At 53.3% G+C, this 20,234-nt stretch overlaps 3 protein-coding genes across 3 annotated transcripts; 1 reads left to right on the top strand and 2 right to left on the bottom strand.

Moving 5' to 3' along the window:
* Positions 1-432: 432 nt before the first annotated feature.
* COL26b_005082 (uncharacterized protein) lies at positions 433-4,010 on the top strand (the record flags this gene model as incomplete). The annotated part of the gene is made up of 2 exons (XM_053177938.1): positions 433-1,752; positions 1,809-4,010. The coding sequence occupies 2 exons, from the start codon at positions 433-435 to the stop codon at positions 4,008-4,010; spliced, it is 3,522 nt and encodes a 1,173-aa protein (XP_053038058.1).
* Positions 4,011-14,946: 10,936 nt separating this feature from the next.
* On the bottom strand, positions 14,947-17,559 carry COL26b_005081 (uncharacterized protein; the record flags this gene model as incomplete). The annotated part of the gene is made up of 1 exon (XM_053177937.1): positions 14,947-17,559. The coding sequence occupies one exon, from the start codon at positions 17,557-17,559 to the stop codon at positions 14,947-14,949; it is 2,613 nt and encodes an 870-aa protein (XP_053038057.1).
* A 679-nt stretch (positions 17,560-18,238) lies between these two features.
* On the bottom strand, positions 18,239-19,562 carry COL26b_005080 (uncharacterized protein; the record flags this gene model as incomplete). The annotated part of the gene is made up of 2 exons (XM_053177936.1): positions 18,239-19,026; positions 19,079-19,562. The coding sequence occupies 2 exons, from the start codon at positions 19,560-19,562 to the stop codon at positions 18,239-18,241; spliced, it is 1,272 nt and encodes a 423-aa protein (XP_053038056.1).
* Between the last annotated feature and the right edge of the window lie 672 nt (positions 19,563-20,234).

The raw sequence follows: 20,234 nt of genomic DNA, 5'->3' as shown, positions 1-20,234 counted from the left end.
CATCAGATCCATTCCCACACACTCACACCAGCTAGTCCCGGTCGTGGTCTCAGTCCCGCACTCGCCGACTCGTTTCCTGGCCCTGGGCGTCCTCCACGTCCGTGGTCCCTTTGTTTGAATTCATAATACCCGTCCGCCCCGTCCGCCCTCCTGCCACCCGAAAGTCTGCTTTTGCCTACTTCTGGTCTGGACCAAAACTGTTTGTACCTGTCTGTCGAAAGCTGCAAAGAAAGAGAGAAAAAAAGTCGTTGGGTGCCGAGAGAGACCACACCAGCTTCGGAGCTCTCTAACATCGCCTCGGTCCAGCCTCAACCACATCCAACCATTTCGATACCCTCGCCTCTTTCTTTGCCGCAGCAGGTGTCACACAAGCCAGGTTCAGCCGGAAACTAGACTAAGCAAGACTGAAAGACGCAGTTCATGTTGCCCAGCATGACGTCGAGTAAGTTGTCGGTTTCTCGTGCCACCATTAAATCCTTTGGCCACTTCTCCTTCTCTTCTTCTCAAACCAATCTCTCCGACCCCGTCCCTCCCCAGTCCTCCCGCGGCCACAGACACCACAGCGTCTCCGAACCCGTACACGACCAGCAAGTATACGGAGAAGCCGTTCAATACCCCTACAACACCGGCGACAATTATTCTCGCCCGCAGCCTCCCGTCTCCCCGAAGCGATCCCGCACCGAAACCGACCTCAAGTCACAAACACGACCTACCACGCGGAACGGCCGAGACCACCTGGTTGTTGAAGAGAGGGAGAAGCCAGCCGAGCCAGTGCTCGCGCCAACAAGGCCTCCCAATAACAGAAAGTCCCGATCTTGGGGCAACCGCTTGTCTGCTCTGTTCCCCTCGCTCATCGTCCAACCAACAGATCAACCCGCGCATCCTCCCCCGCCGCCGCCTCAGCTGCAGCAGCAGGTCCCGATTCACCGCAAACCGCTGCCCGACGACTCACCGACCTCGCCCTCCGACAGCGCGCCCTCATACCACACGAGTGAAAATCCCACCGTCCGGCCAGTGACGAGCTCGGGGTTGGGCCTTGGGATCGCTCCTCCGGACGCTGAATCCCTCGACCCACAGCCGCCGGCTGCCCCTACTGATGCACCGCCTCCTGTTCCTTCAAGAATCCCCGCACCGCTAGACTCTGAAGCCATCTCATCCGCCCAGGTCGAGCAGCCTCTGATCTCCCCCCCCGAACCTCCCACACCCACAACACCAAACACAATGGCCGCCCCCTTGCCGCCTCAGCAGGCGCCTCCGCCGGTCCCGGCGAAACTGCGCAAGGAGAAGAACCTCCCGACACCTCCCCCGATCCCGGCAGACAATACCCACCTGCCGTCCCCGAGAGCCGTCTCAGGGCCCGAAGTGGCGTCGCCCGGAAAGCTCAGAAAAGAGAACAACGAGCCGCGCAAGAGGAGCAGCTCCTTCCACCAGGGTCGGAGAGGCTCCATGGCCTTCTTGGGTCTGCGATCGACGTCCCCGGGTCCTGATTCGAGGGGACGAAGCACCTCTGCGCAACCGCCCGGCGGCAGGACAAACACTGGCAGCTCCGCCGCGAATGACTCTACCGGCAGCGGAAGCCCGACCCGTGATGAGAGACGGGGTCGCCTCAGGAGGAGCTGGCTTCCTGGCGGCGGAAGATCGCGGTCCAATTCGCAGGACGTCACCGGAAAGTCCCAGAATTCACAGGCCTGGGTGTTGTCGCAGGACACGGTCGGCGATTACAACACATCGTTCCTATTGAACGCGGAAAAGGTAAGCTTTCACGCACGTGTTGCGCAACATCGGACGGGAGCTAATTTGCATGGCAGGTCCCGGAGTTGTGGAACGAAAGCGGCAACGTCTACGTTTACCTCCAACCTAAATCCGCCAACGGCCAACCGTCGTTCAAGGTTCCCAGCTTCTCCATCATCAACTCGGTCATCTTCAATGAACTCATCCAGGCGGAAATGTCGTCTCCCACCGGCCGTGCCCGCGGCAGGAGTTTTGGTGGTCGGGACAGCCTCTCGGTCGATGACGCGTTTTCCCCGCCAGTGTCGCCGCCTTTGGAAGGTCAGGAGAGCCCCGGCGATGCAAGGTTGTATCTGCCGGCCACGCCCCCGCAGTACACGCAAAACGGTCAGCTCGCGCCGGGTCCCCAGCTCCGCGCCGACCTCGACCGGCTTATCGCCGTCCGCAATCTGTTCGCCTTCCTGACCGGCCAGCCGCTTGTCGCTACCAAGGCGCACCCCACGACATTTGCGGCATTCTGCCAGATTTCCAAGCTCTTGCAAGAGTATGGCTTCACGAACATGGACGGCTCATCCTTTGGTGAGTCCGTCGACCTTAGCTTCGGCTTCTTCATGGAGCAGCTGGCGTTGGCCGATGTGCGACACAGCCGCGAGAAGACGCTCGAGTCGCTGATTCTCGGCGAGCGCATGCGATCGATGGAGCTGTACAACGAGGCGTTTGCGCACGCGGTGGGCAAGTACACCGCCATCATGGAATTGCACTCGCCCTTGTTCGAGCAGGTGTCCGCGTACACGAGACAAAGACTGGAGCGCGCCCACCTGGACCTCGTCAACAGACAGCACAGCGTCAATGTCAGGTTGGAGCAGTTTGAGTTCCCGTCACTCTTTGCCGGCATCGCCAGCTCGACGTCGAACCCCGAGCTCAAGGCGATTCGCTTCAAGGTGTGGCAGAAGTACTTCAACAAGATGAGGTCCTTCGTCTTGGGCTACTACAAGACCAGCTTCGGCGCCTGGCCCCCCAAGGCCAGCAGCAAGAAGAACCCCTTCTCCGAGAGCGGCCTTAACCGCCTCGTGCTGAAGGCGTTGTACTCTGACATGTGCGCGCTGTACGACCTGCTCGTGGACCGCGACAACATCACCACCAGAGTGATTGACGGCAACGCGGACGACGACGGCAGGTCTACCGACAGCCCGATGATTGTCAACCTGCGCAAGATGCTCTTCGAGTTCGACAACTCCACGCCTCCCGTGCTGCCGCCGGTCCCCTTCGACGTGCCCAAGATGCCCACCATGAAGTCCATCCACGCCAACTATGACTCCCTCGCGCCCAAGGAGCAGGCCAAGATCGACCGCAAGATCAAGGAGCACGAGCTGACCCTCATCCTTCAGAAGGCGTACAACTGGGACGCCAACAGCATCAACATCCCGTTCCTGCTCGAGTTCAAGGAGTTCGAGCAGCACGAGGGCAAGGGCAAGAACGCGGCCGACCTCGCCGACCAGCGCATCGGCTACTGGCTCTTCCTCTACGTCGTCATCCAGTCGCTGCCCATGCTCACGGTCGACGCGCCCAACCTCAAGTTCAACGAGGGCGTCGAATACTTCCTCTGCGAGCCGCCCGTCGGCAACCCCCCCTGGATGGAGGACGCCCGCCACGTGCGCAAGATGTGGTACGAAGTGTCTGGCGGCACGGGCTACGTCGAGCTCTCCGCCGACAGCGTCATGTTCAGCGTGGAGGCCATCCACCACCGCAGCCACTGCTGGCTCGCGGCCAAGGAGTGGGAGGGCCTCGGCGGCTCGGCCGCCCCGCCACCCCAAGACGCAGGTATGTCGCCCCTCGAGCCGCCGCGACCCGTCTTCCCTGGCCCGGACGGCATCGTCGGCAGCCCCCAGAGCCTCGGCACGCCGCCGCCGCCGGGATCGCCGCAGTCGCACCTCCGCCCGCGCAACGCGTCCCCCGGCGGCCGCCAGCTCGGCAGCCGCAACGCGCACCGCTCAAGCATCATCATCGGCCTCGAGCCCGTCGGGTTCGACGATCCCTCGGGCATGGGCATGCCGGGCGACCGCACGTCGCGGATTGCCAGCAGCGCGCGCAGCAGCTCGGCCGGCTCGCGCCCGCTGAGCATGGTGATGCCGCGCTCGCCGTCCGCGACGAACCTGCGGAATATGTCAGTCGACACGACGAACCACCACAGCAACAGCAACGACTCAGGCATGACGTTTGACGATATCCTCGGCGGCGGGGAGGAGAAGAAGGCCAAGAAGAAGAAGGGCAAGTTCTTCTAGGCGGACCTGTCTTTGACTCTTGTACATGTGAGGAGGGGTGTATTTATACCACCAAAAACCATAATCTGGGGCTCTGCTTTTCTTGAATCATTTCACAGCGCGCATGGTCTTTTCACGACGAAGCTTGGATGGGCTTTGCTGTCTTGCACAATCGTTTTGCATTTTCAACACCAAAAAAAGGGAGAGAGAAGGAAGAAACTGGGGTATTTTTAACGACTACGTCCATATTGCGAGAGAACCGGAGGAAGCATAAGGAAAGGGGAAAAGAACACATTTTTGGAATTTCATTTGCGTTGCTTTTTGAAGGGGGTGGATAGGGAGGATACCATAAAACATTGCATAGTTGGGAAGGGAAAGTAAAGAAGTAAGGGGAGGGGAGAGGTTGATAGAGAAGTAATCGAGGCCTTTAGGGTCATATTCAAGTTTTGAGAGTATATTTGCTTGGTGTTTATGGTGATGCGATGTGATGTGACGTGAGATGAGATGAGTGAGGGGGCCTTGGAGAGGTTAGTAAGCAGGTGGGTTGGGTATTAAAGAGATGGTTCGGGGGGAGGATTTGGCTGACGCGGCGGGAAATCAGAAGATGGTAACCTGATTTGTCAATCGAGGAATGCTACCTCCCAAGTTTACTGCCTGCTCGGCCGGCTTAAGACGAGGGTGGTAGGCGGGTGGTGATGTTGAAAAGGGGGATTTTGCGTGGGTATTCGGAAGGGATGTTGCAGAGAGATGAGAGGGGAGATGATGGACGGCGGGCTCGGTTGGGATATGGGATGTGTTTGATTGGAAGATGGGGGTCATGCTGCTCGGATGCGGTGGTGATCTTGTCGCTGAGAGTATCCTAAATTGGATCCACAGCATCTTTCAATACTGCCATTGTTGGTTTGGTGGAGTGTTTGGTGCAGGAGAACCGATGTGTTTTATACTTGTCTCTGGGGATGGGGCATTAGATGGGGAAGGGATGGAAGGCTGCGGGGAGGCTGATGGGACAGGACGGGCTATAAAGACTGTCAGAGGGAGAGGATGGTTTGTTCAAGCACCCAATCCGAAGGTCTCTGCAAGTTTGTAGATATGGGTTGTTGGCGTGGTGTCATCTTGGATGTGAATTGAGGGCTTTGGGATTTGTCCGCTGGCTTGAGGCTGCCTTTCGGATAGGAGACTCGGTGGGTAGATGGGACGGGGGGTGTATAAGCCGGGGATAGAAGAGGAGAGAGGAGATGAAGTTGAGGCAGGGTGAAGGAGATCAGGTTCATTTAGGACGGGTTAGAAGACTGATGGGGGTTGGCTTGTGGTGGACCACACCTGGGAACCTGAGAGCAATCGCGAACCATATGGGATACGGCAAAACTGCCTTGTGAAGATCGAGACTCAGAGACGTGCGGGATGTTTTATAGCACTGCTGGTTGTTTGTTTGCCTGGATTCTTGGGGGTGGGGATAGTTTGGGACGGATTTCCGGGGGGATATAAAGATGGGTGTTTGGGGAGTGTGGGGGATGTGCAAGTCACAATCGAACGGCGAGTCTGCGCGAGGAGAATGCTGCGACTGTGTGGCCCAGTTTCCCTTCAACTCTTGCAAGCAGGGTGTATCAATCAGGACTTGTGTGCGTTGTTGGAGAGTCTGAGAACTCGGCATCACGGTGTTACGCGCCTAGGGGCCGTGGATTCGTCTCGAATAATACGGCAATAGAGGGCTTTGACGACGACGGGGAACATACGTCAGATTCCGGTAGTCGAGTATCTCGCTGGGGGTTTGATGAGTTTCCCTCGCGGGTTGGCTTGCGCTTTTCGAGTCTTCGTCTCGCAGACGATGTGAAGGATAAGAAATTCATTGAATATCATTTGTTGCTTGGTCGAGGAGTCCTTCGGGACAGATGGGGTGGCTTATATACCTCCAGTTGGCGGCCTAGAACCAGAGATGAAAGGCGGTCTTGGTGACCTGGGCTCTTTTGGGAGTTGTTTTAGCCTTGAGGGGGAAGGACAGAGGCGATGGTGCGGTGAGTGGGAGGTATATATTGGGCACGTCGAGGGGGGGTACGATGGTTCTGCAGCAATCACATCCATTCGCAATAGTTGTGCAATGTCGGGGCTTTTCCTCTGTACTATGGCTCGTCAGCATGATGAACACGAGCGCTTGGGTTTCTCCCACGGGAGACTTTATTGGAGGACTGATCCGCAGCGAATACGTGGAGGGGGTACGCCAGAGAGGCTGACGAAGGGTGACGAAAGACGAGGAGGCGAAGGTGACTACAGGATTCTTTTGATAGAGATGATTTGGCGGGGATTGGGTTGAAAGTTATGTGGAGAGGCTGAATTGGACAATGTGTCTCTTTATTGGTGCGAAGGGTACAACAGCCATGGACAGCTGGTTTTCTACCATGTTGAGATTTGGGCTGAGGGATACCTGCCGCGTATGAATGCTTTCTTGAGAACGAGGATGGTGTTTGGTGAGATCATTCGGGCGCTCTCCGTGAGCTGGGTTGATGAAAGTTGTGACACATGCTGTCACGGTGAAGGCCCGCGGTATATAATGCGATGTTGTATCCAGGATGAATCTGTCGAGCAACAATCATAGCCGTCTACGTCCCCATGGCTCGTTGCAAATGTGCTGTTAAGAATGGCGAACATGTTCTCGGAGACCCAGTATCGACCGAGGCCGTTGAAGCCAGTTGTCGTGAGGAAGTTTAGTTTCTAAGAGCCTGTATATTCTTGCCTGATACAACCGGACTGATGGAGACGCTGGAGGGCGGCAGACGATCTGAGGTTTTGACAACATTCAGAGGGGGGGCGCCAATTGAGTCTGCGGACGGGTGTTGTTGTTTCCATGTGATGGTAAGGTTCAATACCAGAAAGAGACCGCGCAATTGCTGTGTGGTAAACAGGATAACCGGCATGTGTCTTTTATAGTATCTTAGCCTGGGAGATAGACTCGTGGTATTAGGAGAGATTGAGGGGTTGAGTCTGCTAGCTAGCTGGTATAAAGCAGAACCAGGCATGACCGTCGCTTTCCACCAGGGCAACTTTTTCATTCGACGACAGTGCCGTGTGCTCGGGATGTTTCGACCGTTCAACACACAAGCCAAGAGTGAACCCTCGATGACAGACAAGTTACCCTACGATGCGAGGTTTGTTTTGTCACGGGATGATTCGGGAGCGATATGATCTTGGATTACGATGGTGAAGGACACCGGAGAGCGTGGTAGACTCTGCCGCTATGGTGTAGTAGGCGGTGCTTGACTTGGGATTAGTGATGATGTAGCCTGCCTGGTGTATCTTAGACAAGTTGATATGGGCAGAAATGATTGCGGCCGAACTTGGACTGAAACATGGAGTTCTGGCTTTTATACCATTGTGAGACGTACTTAGCTCTGACGTCTTGACCGGGCTCGGAACGATGGCGGGCAGCAAGCCTTGTGGGGGGCACGATCCAGTCGTTGACCGCAGGCTTAGTGAGTGAAGAGAAGGGGTTGTGAGTATAAAACAGGACCGATCCAGATTGGAAACTCATTAAGCAAGAATCAACAGACTGATCCGTTATGTCAAAATCCCATAACTCGATAATCTGAGCGGCGACATGAAGTTTCGGAGTATGACAATCTAACGTGCAACGACACGCACCAGCATTACCGATATCCCAAGCCCGTAAACGAGTATGGCGCATACTTTAAGGGGGGACGAAACCGGGGACCGATGGCCAAGGATGGGGAATGTGTACGGGGAAGCAGCATGTATTTGTGATGGATGCAACTGTACTCGTTGGCTGATCACGTCTATCAAATGCTCTAATGGACGGCCTCTTACTCGATTGTCCTGGCTCTCAAGCTCAAAGACTGCAACGGAGTCTGCCTTTTAAATGACATCCTTTGGTCATTTCGCAGTTCCCCTTGTGACGAGCGAACAGGCAAGAACGCAATGTAAGAATCTGAAGCATCATATAACACAGAAAAGTTCGTCTCTCGGGGGGTTCTGAGCGCGATTGATTTGGACGTCTTCATTATCATTTGCAGTACTGGACACTGTTTCGGGGCGCTGCTCAACTTATTTACTGGGCCGGATCAGACAGGGCCAGAGGTTTGGGGCAAGGAAGGAGCTGGCGGTGGCTGGGAGATTATTCCGTGCAAACACGTAGAAGTACCAACTGAGATAGAAGATGAGGAAGAGAGGCGGCTAGGTTGGAGGCTGTGGTGGTTATGTCTGAGATTTGGCTGCATGTGACGTAGGGTGCGAAGTGTTTGGGCATGACGAGACTTAGGGGCTTCGAGCAGAACTCCAGTTAAAGGCCATTGGACTATTCTATTTACCTTTTGATAAATAACGCGACAGTTTTAGTCCTTAAATATTCTGCGACGGCGTAAAGCTGATCCTTGCTCAGTCTTCTCACATGATGCATGATGTGGTGCTCAACGGCAGCGACACCTCCGGACTCGGCCGAATGATTCATTCAAGCGAGGCGAAGAGATTGATCTGCATACAATGTCAGAAGTATATTTTTGACTGATCATGGTAGCATTGCATATCAGGCAAGGATGTGGACAGAGCTTCGAGTTCCACTCTGAGAAGAGCATCTCGATGAGATCTCGTTCGTGCCCTGAATCTTATACACATGAGCATTCCCCGCCATTCAAAGACAGACACTGGCAGCAAGACGTTTATTTGGATGAAGACACAAAGTCGACAGAGAGGATGATGGCGGACGTCGATCGTGGTTGGCGACGCTGCACATGCTATCCGTAGGTAGCCCTTGATTCTCCAGAGGGGGCTCTGTCACCGTGAATAGAAAGAAAGAAGACCGCACCTCTTGATCAGAGCATTGTCTCTCTAAGTCAGATTCAACAAAGGGACCATGCATATATTTTTATCTCGCCGCAGCCTGACTTCCACTGAGGTTTATATAAGACCCCCACAACTTGAGTCGTCGTCTATGAAAGGCATTCATTCTCCGTTTTCATATCTTCTGGCAGTCGAAAAGAGCAACTATAAGTTTACGCTGGCTATGTTTGTTCCACAGGTGCGCTGAGAGGTGCAGCACAGCGGTGTTAGTGATTGCGGGAGGAATATGAATACGGTCCTGATGCAGACGACCAAGGACGACGGGAAGAGATTGTTATGGGCTGGCTTCTGGATACGTCTTCCATGCTTACCATGCCCAAACGCCATGGCTTCAATGTTCTGAAAGAATCGAGGTGGAGCTAGAACGCCTCTGAGATCCCAGTGTTACGACAACCGCAGGTGGATTATGGGGTTTGCTCTTAATCAGTATGGAGTTGACTTTATACTAGTCACAGCCACATCGCTTGGACAAGCTTTATCATGGTACGCATCTTCTAAAGCTAGGGTAGTGAAAGCTCTGGCCAAAACTTACGGCGACTTCCCAACGCTGGAACATGTGTTGCCTACGTATATAGTAAGTTTCATTATATTGTCTCCGGTCACCCGCAAATTGTGGTGGAGGCGCCCGGCTACTGGTTCATGACTTGATTGCTTGATTCATATCCGGCTCTGGTCTTCCTGCGAAACCCGGGAGGCGGCGCCTTGTAAGGATCTTCAAGTATCTTGTTCTGCGACTTGGCGTTCTCTGTCATCTCTCGCTCTCTGATGGTATTATGCTGAAGTGTTTCATCTGCTCAGCTCAATGGAATCTTCACCTTGATGCTCTTACGAATATGCCAACCGAGGTGATCCACATTGGTCGACTGCTCTTGCCGGCGCAGGAGAGGAACGAGATTCATGACGACTCGGCCGATTTTGGGTTCCAGAGACCGTGAAGCACGCAGTGGAATTGCTGCGTCGGCTTTATAGGTTACTTGTGTTGGTGCCATCGATATGATCCTGAGCTCTGGTTTGGAATTCATTTTGGATGTTGTAGAGTTGATGCTGGCTAAGACTGTTTCTATGCACGGAGATAGACAAAACAAAAAAGCAAAGAGGGTCCGAGAACTTCTGAAGCTCGCTGCTTCTTGTGTAACCTCACAGTGAGTGGCAGTCAACTATCCAAGCAAAATAAATAAGAAACGACAATAATGGATTTTGTTGGGATCACCCACTGCCTACTCAGCATCAATCCACGTTCTTACCGAAGGATGAGCACAACAAAACATCAGGGACTCCTCTCACAGCGGAACGTGGCCAGAAGATCATGTCCCTGAAATTTTGTTGCGGTAACTTTGAAGTACTGAGGAATTACATTATATACCCGAAAGCACGGCGGATGTTCACGCGGTTGATTCCTCGCCAGCACATACCCGACAGGAGAGCTTCGGCGAGGATGGGCTTGAGCGCAGATCTCCGATGGAAGCCCGCAACTGGTTTTTCTTTGTTTTAACTACTATACTTAAGACTACGGAGTCTGAAACTTCGAAAAGGTCAAGGCTACTGATGGTTGTAGTGAGGTTCGCGGATTCATTCGAAAGGTCCAGCGGATATCTTCCGTCTCATCCATGTCGCCCCTAATGTTGAGCTTGCTCATCGGTCATCATGGAAACTTATGCTCTGCTGGGCATTTGTCTATAATAAGCGCTGAGGAAAGAGAAACAGCGGCAGGATGTAACCAAATGCTGGACTCTCTCGGAATGCTCTAGGAATTCTGAGGGTAGGAAACCATCTAGAGATGGGGGACATGAGCCATTATGGAGATGAATTGGCCGTTAACATAAAATGTACCTTGAACAGCCGCTTTTTACAGTGAGCTTTTCTATCCGGGCGGATAACTATCTTTATTAGGCGTAATGTCCATTTTCTTTTTTTGAAAACTTGTACTATCATGTCGCCCCTGTCATCTCTACTGTCCCTGTCGTCTCTGTCCCCTTTCCTCTCTCCATCCCTTTTGTCGTCGTTGTCGTCGTCACCCTCGTCGTCGATGTCGACGACCCGCCCAGATAGGTAGAAGTATCCGCCTGGGTAGCAAAAATCTTTACGTGTAGCAGCATTGCAAGTGAAGATCGAACGGACGCAAAGCTTACAGGCAGCATTTAAGAAGAGATTGACGAATTGATGAATTCCAGAACCAGCCCAAGGCACAATGGAGTACTTATTGTACTGGCTGTGCGTTAAGAGAGCATAGAAAACCTTGTAATGCTGGTGAAGATTTGATGTCTCCTGCTACAGCCGATCCCATGGCTGACTCGCTTGAGGCTCGAGACTCACTGGTCCGTCCCTCTCCTTGACAATTATTCCGGAATGAATACTTCAGGAGCGTTGCAAATTCACGCGGACCAATTCAGAGGCCTTCTGTGGCGTGAGCAATCTCCCGATGACCTGACTGTCTTCTGTGTGGACACAACAGTGCGGTCTGCATACACAAAGTCAGACAGATCAACTGCCATTCCTGTGCCCGCATATGAAACCCAGGAGCAGAGTAATCTTTTATATCAGAAAAATAAACGAGATGTTCATCGAATTCGCGAGAAGACACACAGTGGAAAGAGGTGAGTTGCTCAGTACATTCTACGAGAATGACCCTCAGCACGAAAGGTCTGGTCAGGTTATTTAAGGCCGGAAGATTCGTGAGGCAGTGAGAAAAAAGCCCTCTGGAAGCCACGAGAAAGTAGGGACGCTTCGTTCATTATTGCGTGAGCAGCCCCGAGATGCTCAGATTGGGGCCCATTACATCTTGCCACAGACAAATACACGCCATTGACAAGCCACGAAAGGTCAACTTCGACCCTAACAGAAGAAACCTGAATGAGCTGCAACGTATCAAAGCCGAACGGCGGCAATGAAGTACAGCATCGAGGACGTGGTGCGAGAAGTTACGGCGTTGTACGGTAGTACCTCTTTCCCACCAGAGCCTGCATGAAGTGCTCCTACAGTACGCGAGAAATGAAGAAATGGACCCCAGTTTCATTTTTCTCCTCCTTTGGTACGATTTCAAGTCATGTATCTGGCGAAATGAGATTTATAGAAGATGACACGTGGGTGCTGTATGCGCTGCTGCATAAGATATCGAGACTTTGCTCCTCGAGCCACAGTATTTAGGGGAGCGTTCCGTGAGTCTCGACGAGATCTAACCAAGACAATTGTGGCTATAAAACTGGTTGTGAGATACTGCCTTTCACACAACACCCTGACAATTTCCTGCACTCCATTTACACCTACCATAACCAGCTTGAGCATGACGGACTTGTTCCTCTCATACTCGTCTCACGTCGTCGGTGCTCAGCACTGTCCTCACTTTCCGTTTATTCAGACCTATTTGTCGATTAGGAGATGATGAGGTTGACCAGGTCCCTCTGACGCGTTTCCGAGCAGCGGACGCGACCGCCGCGGCCACGGAATCTGCTGGGGTTGGAGAAAATGCGAAGTTCAGAAAGAAGTGATCTCATTCCAAAGAGCGACCTACCAACACAGAGAGTTCAATTGTCACGGGCCAAGAGTGCAAGGTATGGCGCTCTATTGAAGAGCATAGGTAAGGTGACGCGTAACGATTGAAGCCGAATCTTACGCGATGAGAAGCTTGCTAGACTGCATATAAACAGCATACCTTGATGTGGAAATGCATTGAACAGCCCGGAAATGCGAGCGTTCGGGTGCTGAGACTTGGTCATGATACTCAGACTTTCTTAAATGCTCCGGTGTTCGATATGACGTCGATGGTGGTGCAATGGATGTCGGTATAGTAAAGGAGCGGCGTCACATGTACGTGACATTATAGTATTACGCACCGGACACGAGTGAGGGCGGATGAATGCAGCAGAACACAGGGCTCGATGTCTTCTAGGCTGGGGAGGAGTTGTCGCTCGTGCGGCCAGAAACTTACAAAGAGGGTCATTAGCGATCGATGACAGCACGGGAACGGATCCAAAAGTTGAATTCCTTTTGCAGAATCCAGAGCTGTTGAAGACGCAAGGTTTTATAGATGCTCGCCTTTAGCCACGTTGTGTGTAAGTTACCATCAGCGGGGCGTTCTTTAGTTTTTCGATATTTAAGGAGCAGCTGTTTCGGATAACTCATTTAGAAACCCAATTGTACATCGCATCGACAAATCTCTGCGACGAGAAGATAAGATGTAGGACAGATCTGTGGAAATTATGTAGCTTCAAAAGTTCATTCGTCTGCGTGAGTGTAGTTTGGACTCGCTGGAATGTTCACCTTGCAGGTACACCCGCAAGACGAAGGCAGAGGTGGACGATGAGAAGAGTAACGGCGAATCTACAGGAAGATACGGCCTGCATCTTCTGACTCAAGAGGGATAATCCGGAAGCTGATTCGCAGACACCGATTGCTCCAACAGTTTTTCGCAATTTGGTGCTTCGGAGACAACAATGAAGACCCCGGCGTCCACTTACACGTTTTGAGACTTGCAATAGAGAGCTGTGGCTCCAAGTGTAGTTGCCGAACCGCATCTCTGTACACTATTTTAATCACTTCACGGTTAGAGTAGGGTGTGATCTCCACCATGACGAAATAGGACATAGTTTGTTGTTCTCTACTGGAAAACTTTTGAGCAGTTGGACAACACCTCCAAAACCTCTGAACAGGACCACGATGCCGAGCTTAGGTCTGTCTACTCTTCTCCAGTTGCCATCTCTATTAGAGCATCATACAAGAATAAGCAGATGCCCGACATGCCTGAGTAGATGCTGTGACCGAAAGAGAGCCTTGGAGTATGATGCGAACCTCGGGCTCGGCAGGACCCTTCTGAATCATGCTACCGTCATGCGGTTAGCAGAGGGGCACATGTGGCTGTCTGTCTTGTTACGAGATGCCTCTTTGCTTACTACTTTATACCACCAAGCTCGGCGCAGGGAAAGAGTGGATTTAGGAAGGGGGCTTCTTGATTGAGAATGGGGGTCGTTAATAGGTGGGTATAAATAACTGCAAAGAGTCGTGAAAGCAAATGTTGAAAGCCACGGCAAATGCCAGTATCTGGACATATCTGTTGATGGCGGTGACCTCGTGTAATGCCCTGCTGGATGACTTCTTCTGCAGGTGTCTGAGATGGGCTAGCAACAAGAAGGCGATCCGCGGACCCAGAATAGCCTCAACGAATACCAGCAAGACGACGGTAATGACAAACAGACATACCGCGAGGCCAGTAGTCTGCGGGAACGCAAGCTTCATAGCCGCCCTTCGCTTTGACGTATCCCCTGTAGGTTCTCAACCTCGATTTCAACGTGGTCGACTTGCCGCTGGATCTTCGCGAGCAAATACGGATTACATTGCCTAACCTTCCACTTTGAAAGCAAATCACGCTCAATATATACACCCAGCATACGCCACTAACCAGCCCCAGAGAGGGCAACCGCGCTTCAAAAATCACCTATTTAAACAAGTCGACAGCAGTAGGTAGACTCTCTCCCAAAGCCCAATCATCGTCTTGGTGCTTCTGTTCTTTTTATCAGCAAGAGGGACACAGCCATGCTATTCGCAACCCTATACCTTCGGCCGTTGCAATGCCCGTGTCTACGTAGGTAGTATGTTCTCGTCTTCTTCGTCTCCCTCGTCACCGTCGTCCTCCACGGCCGTCCTCCACGGCCGTCCTTCACCATCGTCCCCGTATTCCGTCAAGACAGCGGAGTGTCTTGTCTGACAGTGCCATGCAACCGTACCGCTTTTTGTCCCTGCGAGAACTTCAGCATGTTGATCTCATACTTGGACCAGTTCTAACACAGATACGCATAATCCAATCGGCCTTCACTCAAGAAGAGTGACTGTGCCCCTTCAAAGCCTCAAAGCCCAACAACCCTTGCAATTTATCACTCTTTCCACCCCTCGAACGATGCCGTCCCCACGATGTAACTTCAGCACAATACCCAACACCCATGAAGAACTGTGAAATCGCAGTGTATTCATCAGCAAATAGCCCTCTACAATACCCCTAACCCACGCTCAAAGGCGGATGCCAACAACTCCATTTTCCCACCAACTCCACGCCGTGAAGTTCAATCCCAAGTTCCAATCCCTCAAACTTTGTACAAATGACTTCCTGCAACGCACAATCCCCTCAATCATCCTCGATATCATCATCACTAATGACTAAATTCTGCACCTGCAGCCCCGCCACCGACCCATCACTCTTGTGCCGGATCGAGGCCCCCTTCTTGCGGGGCGTCGACTCCTCTGACGGTTTATCGGTCGCCCAGGCATCCCCCGTCATGATGTTATCGTCCGGCGCGTCCTCTGCATCCTCGTCGTCTGCTACTTGGGCCCCGATGCCCTGGAACGAGACAACCTTCTCGATGTCTCGAAGTTTGAAGGAGTGGAGTGTTGACTTGCGGCCGCGGACGATGGCAGCCATGTACGGCAGACGCTCAAGCAACATCTCTCTGCGAGCTGAGCTGCCGAGTGAAAGCAGTGGCGTGGAATCGGTCTCTGTCTTGGTGTCGTTTGTCGGTGCAGGTTTAGACTGGCGCTTAGCCATCCAACTACCGACGTCCGTCTGCTTCGGTCGTTGGAAAGCGCTCGCGCTGTCCATCAGGCCCTTTCTGGGCGCACTCTCCTCGCCCTTCATGAGTTTCGTAGACCACACATCGACCAGACTCTCAAACTCCTCCTTCTGTCGCCACAACTTGATACTAGTTGGGTAGAACATCTTGTACTGATCCCCGCCCTTCGACCCAGACGCCTTGCGCTTGACGGGCGATGGCAGTGAAAAGAGCATCCCGCGGACGGCGACCTGGAAGGCGATCTCGTCTTGTCGGAGAACGTGGCTGCCCGAGTCTCTGCCAAAGCCGGCGTACGCACCCCTGCCGCCGAAGAATATATCTGACGACCGGCAGAGCAGGTCGCTCTCCGAGAGGTACTCAATACAGCCATTGACGTAGTCTAGTGGTGTTGATGCATCCATTGGTGGTACCGTCTGGCAAGAAAACATGTAATTCTCGTGAAGTGCGGAGATGAATGTCTGCGTATCGGTGCCCGTCTCGTCTATTAACGTGTCGACCATTACTTCTGACGGCTTCGGCCGGGAGTGATGCGCGAGGTAGCTTGGCAATACCTCGGCTGGATTTGGCCCCGCGGGCGTTTCTTCTCTTTTGTTGTAAACCACCTTGCCGACAGCGTGGAAAATACCCAGACTGGCTTCGCGTTGGGATATCAGCTCCAGGGTGTCTTGCTCCCCCTTCGTCATGGAAATGCCGGCCTTGGCGCCCTTCGACTGCTTTGATAAGGCAACCTTGGCTCCCCAGTCGGCGTCCTGGTCGCCCTTCAAGCACATGAACTCCAGCGACGATATCGCACTTCGAATGTCGCCAATCTCGCCCAGTCGTTTCAGCACTTGAGGTCCTGGGGTACGTTTCCTGCCAGACTTTCGCGCCTCCTTCATGACCACCAACTCCAGTGCTTTCGCGAGGAGCGTGGGCGCGATGGCGTTGAACTCGATGACCTTTGCGCCGGGGTGTCGCAGGATATCGGGGCCAAGCAGGCGATGCGCAGTGAAGCTGTCCGCCGAAGCCGAGGTCGTGGTCAGCAGCGTTTCCGAGATAACCAAGACGATCGGGGTGATTGGCTCATGTGAAGGCCGGCGCCCGAAGGCAGAGAGTGCAGGCGTGTTTGTCGCCAAGTAGTCCAAGATGGTATTTCTGAATGAGGTCAAAGCTGACGATGACCTCGAAAAGGTATTTGGGAATTCCTCCACCAGGATGATCTTCTGTGTTGAAGGATCCGCCTTCTCAGTCTTTGGCCGCTGTGCCTCCGCCGTCAGATCCAGATCGAGCTGACCGAACTTCCCGCCTCTGCCCAGGAACTCCTGAAACTGCCCGGACGCAGACGAGTACCCAAGATTTGCACCATTCGCACTGGTTGGATTCCTCCATTCCAGCAGCTCGGCGCCCATGTCCTTAGCTAGTAGTCTCATCGTGGTAGTCTTGCCAGAGCCCGCCGCACCTTTAAGGAGCAGCAATCGCTGGCGCAAGCGTCCGCTCACAACATCCTCCAGCCATTTCCGCACATCCGCGACCTTCCTCTTGTGTACCGCGAGCTCGTCCAGATTGACGGGCCCAAAGCGCTCTGACCATGGCCGCAGGTCGTCGTCGAGTGCTGCTGGTGTCGTCGGGCGCGTGGGCTTGAGGAACTTCTGGCTTGCAGCGAAAGACGCTGCTGACGAAGCGGGAGTGTTGTCGCGGAAGCGCTTGCGCGCGTTCTGGCCTACTATGCTCGAAGTGCTGGCTTTCTGGTCCGCAAAGTCGTCGTCGGAGATGGGATCGCTCACGATATCATCGAGAGGTACGGTCCGCGAGGAACTAGGCTTGGCAGTCGTCCGCTGCACCTGTTTGGAGAATAACGTCATGAGGTCGCCGTTCTTCCCCTTCTCTTCGACCTTGACGCGCTTCTGCCCTTTGCCCTTGGCCTTCTCTGGGCTCGTACTCGGGCTCTTGGTGCCCTTGTTCGATCCATTTCGTGCTTGGAGGACGGACGGTGCTGGTATGGGTTTGCCTGTGTCAGCGGTTCGAGATCGTGTCTTTGTCGGGCTCGGCGATGCGATCGCGTTTCTGCTCCCAGCTTTGGAGTTCGGGGAAGAAAATAGATAGTTCGTCAAGGTGTTCGTCTTCGGACGCTCGTCTTCTTCATCGTCTGATTCTACGACATTGCGCCGCCTTCTTTTGGCCGGCGGAGCCATTGGGAAGGTTGTCGTTTGGCAAGATTAACATGAGGGGTGCATGATCTCGGCAGGTGTAGAAATCAACGCGTCGTTGCTGGTGACGTTGACGAACTGGGGATGTTGGAAACAAGCAAAAGCAAGCAGGTGCACCTTGGGCGGCTAGTGAAGGCAGCTTCCTCGTCATTTGCAGCCTCGCGAATCTGGACCCCCACTTTAATTGGCACTTTACAGTGGGCGGGCACTAATCGGCTGCTAAATCGTCGGTGCCTGAGCGAGCTTCGTCCCGCCCGGCTGCAGCTCAATTAGTGAACCCATGTACATGAAAGTACCTGTGTCACAGGTTGGAGAGACAGACACTTGGAGCCAGTCGATACGGGGATGTGTTCAAGTAAAAATATCAAAAAGATTTGATTAATGATGTAAATCATCAGTGTAATAGTCATTTTGTTCATTACACAAGCGCATGTGACTATGTGCTGTTCGTAGCCCCTTAGACACCCGACATGGTGAAAAGTGACATACAAACGACTCCGCCAAAACAAACTATTACAAGTTCAACTTCATTTTCAATATGTACGCCCTGTTGTACAGTATTAATGACAGACTGTCGCGTATCCGTTCAATTACAAGTTCGGTCGAGCGAGGGTCACCGCGTTATCGGCATATGCTGTTAATTCAGACATTGACTACTGTTGACTTAGAACGTCCATCCGTGGAAATTATCGACGAACGTCAGCGCAGAGGCGAGGTACCGCTCGTGGACATCGCCCCACGTCCTCGCGGCTTCCTTCATGGCACGAATGGCTGTGACCATTAGATACGAGTCCCTTGCTTCAGCATCTGAAGAGGTACCTTTGACAAAGTGAGCGTCCTTGGCCCACTGCGAGTTCAGGGCCGCCTCCTCGACGTGGCCCCAGTGTCGCTGCTTCAGGTCCGTATCGACGTTGTCAGGATCGATCTTCGGTCGCAGGAGGACGATGTACACCACGAGGGTGAACAGCCACCATTGCCGGACCAGGCTCACGTGGAACTTGGTCGGGATGAATGGGATGAGGATTCGCACGGCGTGGCTCGTCGTCAGCAGGTGGACTGTGAAGAAGTTATAGGCGTGGGTGCCTCGTGGCACGGTAGCCACGAGCAGCGCCACGGCCAGCTCCTGAGACTCTTCAAATTGCTTCACGGGGTCTGTGATGTTCCACGCATTCCAGTACTCCAGCACAAGATCCTCGTGCTTCTCGAACAACGGCTCAATGTTCTCCGCATTTGGCTCCTTGAACAGCCCTTCGAATCGCTTGTCCTTCGCCAGCTTATCCATGATTTCGAACGTCGACTTCGAGCTAAATGAGGAGGGCTTCGAGTATTTCTTGTGATCAAGGTACTTGTGGAAAAAGTTGTAATTCGTCGTGGCAAGACCGAGCGCCTCGATGGCAACCTCCTTGCTGTCGATTTCGTATGCGTATCCGAGGTGGATGAGAGGGTGGCCGACTTCATGACAGGTCAGCATCGACACCAGGAGATTCTCTCGGTACATACGTACGACCACCAATAAGCGCATTTACCAAAGGCTCCTTGCCTTCGAACAAGAACTTATTCACGACCTTCTTCCAATCGTACCCGCAGCGTAGCGCCAGCTCGTCCTCAAAGAAGTCAACGTATGCCCTCTGATACCTCTTGTCGCCCAGGAAGTCTCGCCAGTCGTCCTCGGTGACCTCATCGGGCGACTCCGTCCATGGCTCCAGCTCTTTCGTCTCGATCTCGTAGAGGTCTTGGAGCTGCTTGTCGTTTGCGCCGAGCAGGTACGCCGAGCCGAGGATGTGCGGCGCATGGTTGTGAAACTCGAGGTTGTGGTAGAGAATGGCATGGTTGGCGTGGTTCGCCCTCAAGAGGTGCTTAAGGCATCGCGCGCGCTTCTCGGGGTCGGTCTCGACGTTGTGGACTTCGACGGGAGGGATGTCGATAGCTTGCGAGTCGTCTCCGATGAGCCTGTTGACGATTGGGACGTATGATAGGATTCCTGCCATGTTGAATGTCTTGTGGGTGTATCTTAGTGTGATTTCAAGGTGTTTCCATTATTGGAGAATTCAAGAAGAAGAACTGTGGTCGAGGGGCGCAAAAAAGCAGCCGTCGACATGGCGCGATCCGAGGGAAGCGTTGGGACCTAAAAGTGACGTGTTGATGGGTTTGAGGGAGTGGGGTATGTGAATGCAGGGTGTGCACGGTCGATTTCGCAGGGACGTTCCCGCCTAAGTAAGCCTGGCGCTGAAGCGTTGGCAAGCCCAACCCCGCCATTCAGCAGATGGCGCTGCCCCGCTATCGAACATCTGGGTCCGGGGACTTGAAGCCAACAGAAAGAAATTGATAATGCATTTGTCGCCTTTGTCTACGCGAGACAACCTTGTTCTCTCCTTCTGTCTCTGTACTCTACTCAAGCATCCATCTCGAGGATGTGGGGTCAACGTCTACGGCAAACGGCGGAGACCCAAAGACGGCTGACGACAGGATCCAAGTCCCGAGGCAAGGGATCTCAACAAATATTGGGCTCATGGAGCCGATTCCCGCCCGTCATGGACATGGATACAGTGCTGCAGCGGTCCGTCGGTCAAACTATATGTGGCACAACAAGACTCGAGTCTTAGAGTTTGCGTCGTCGAAGAATGGCCATCAAACTTCATACCTCATGGCTGTTCCATGCC

Source organism: Colletotrichum chrysophilum (genome assembly GCF_026319265.1).
Source record: "Colletotrichum chrysophilum strain AFK26 chromosome Unknown scaffold_33, whole genome shotgun sequence".
NCBI lineage: Eukaryota > Fungi > Ascomycota > Sordariomycetes > Glomerellales > Glomerellaceae > Colletotrichum > Colletotrichum chrysophilum.
Note: the sequence above shows the minus strand (reverse complement) of the source record. Positions and strands in the feature narration are given on the sequence as shown.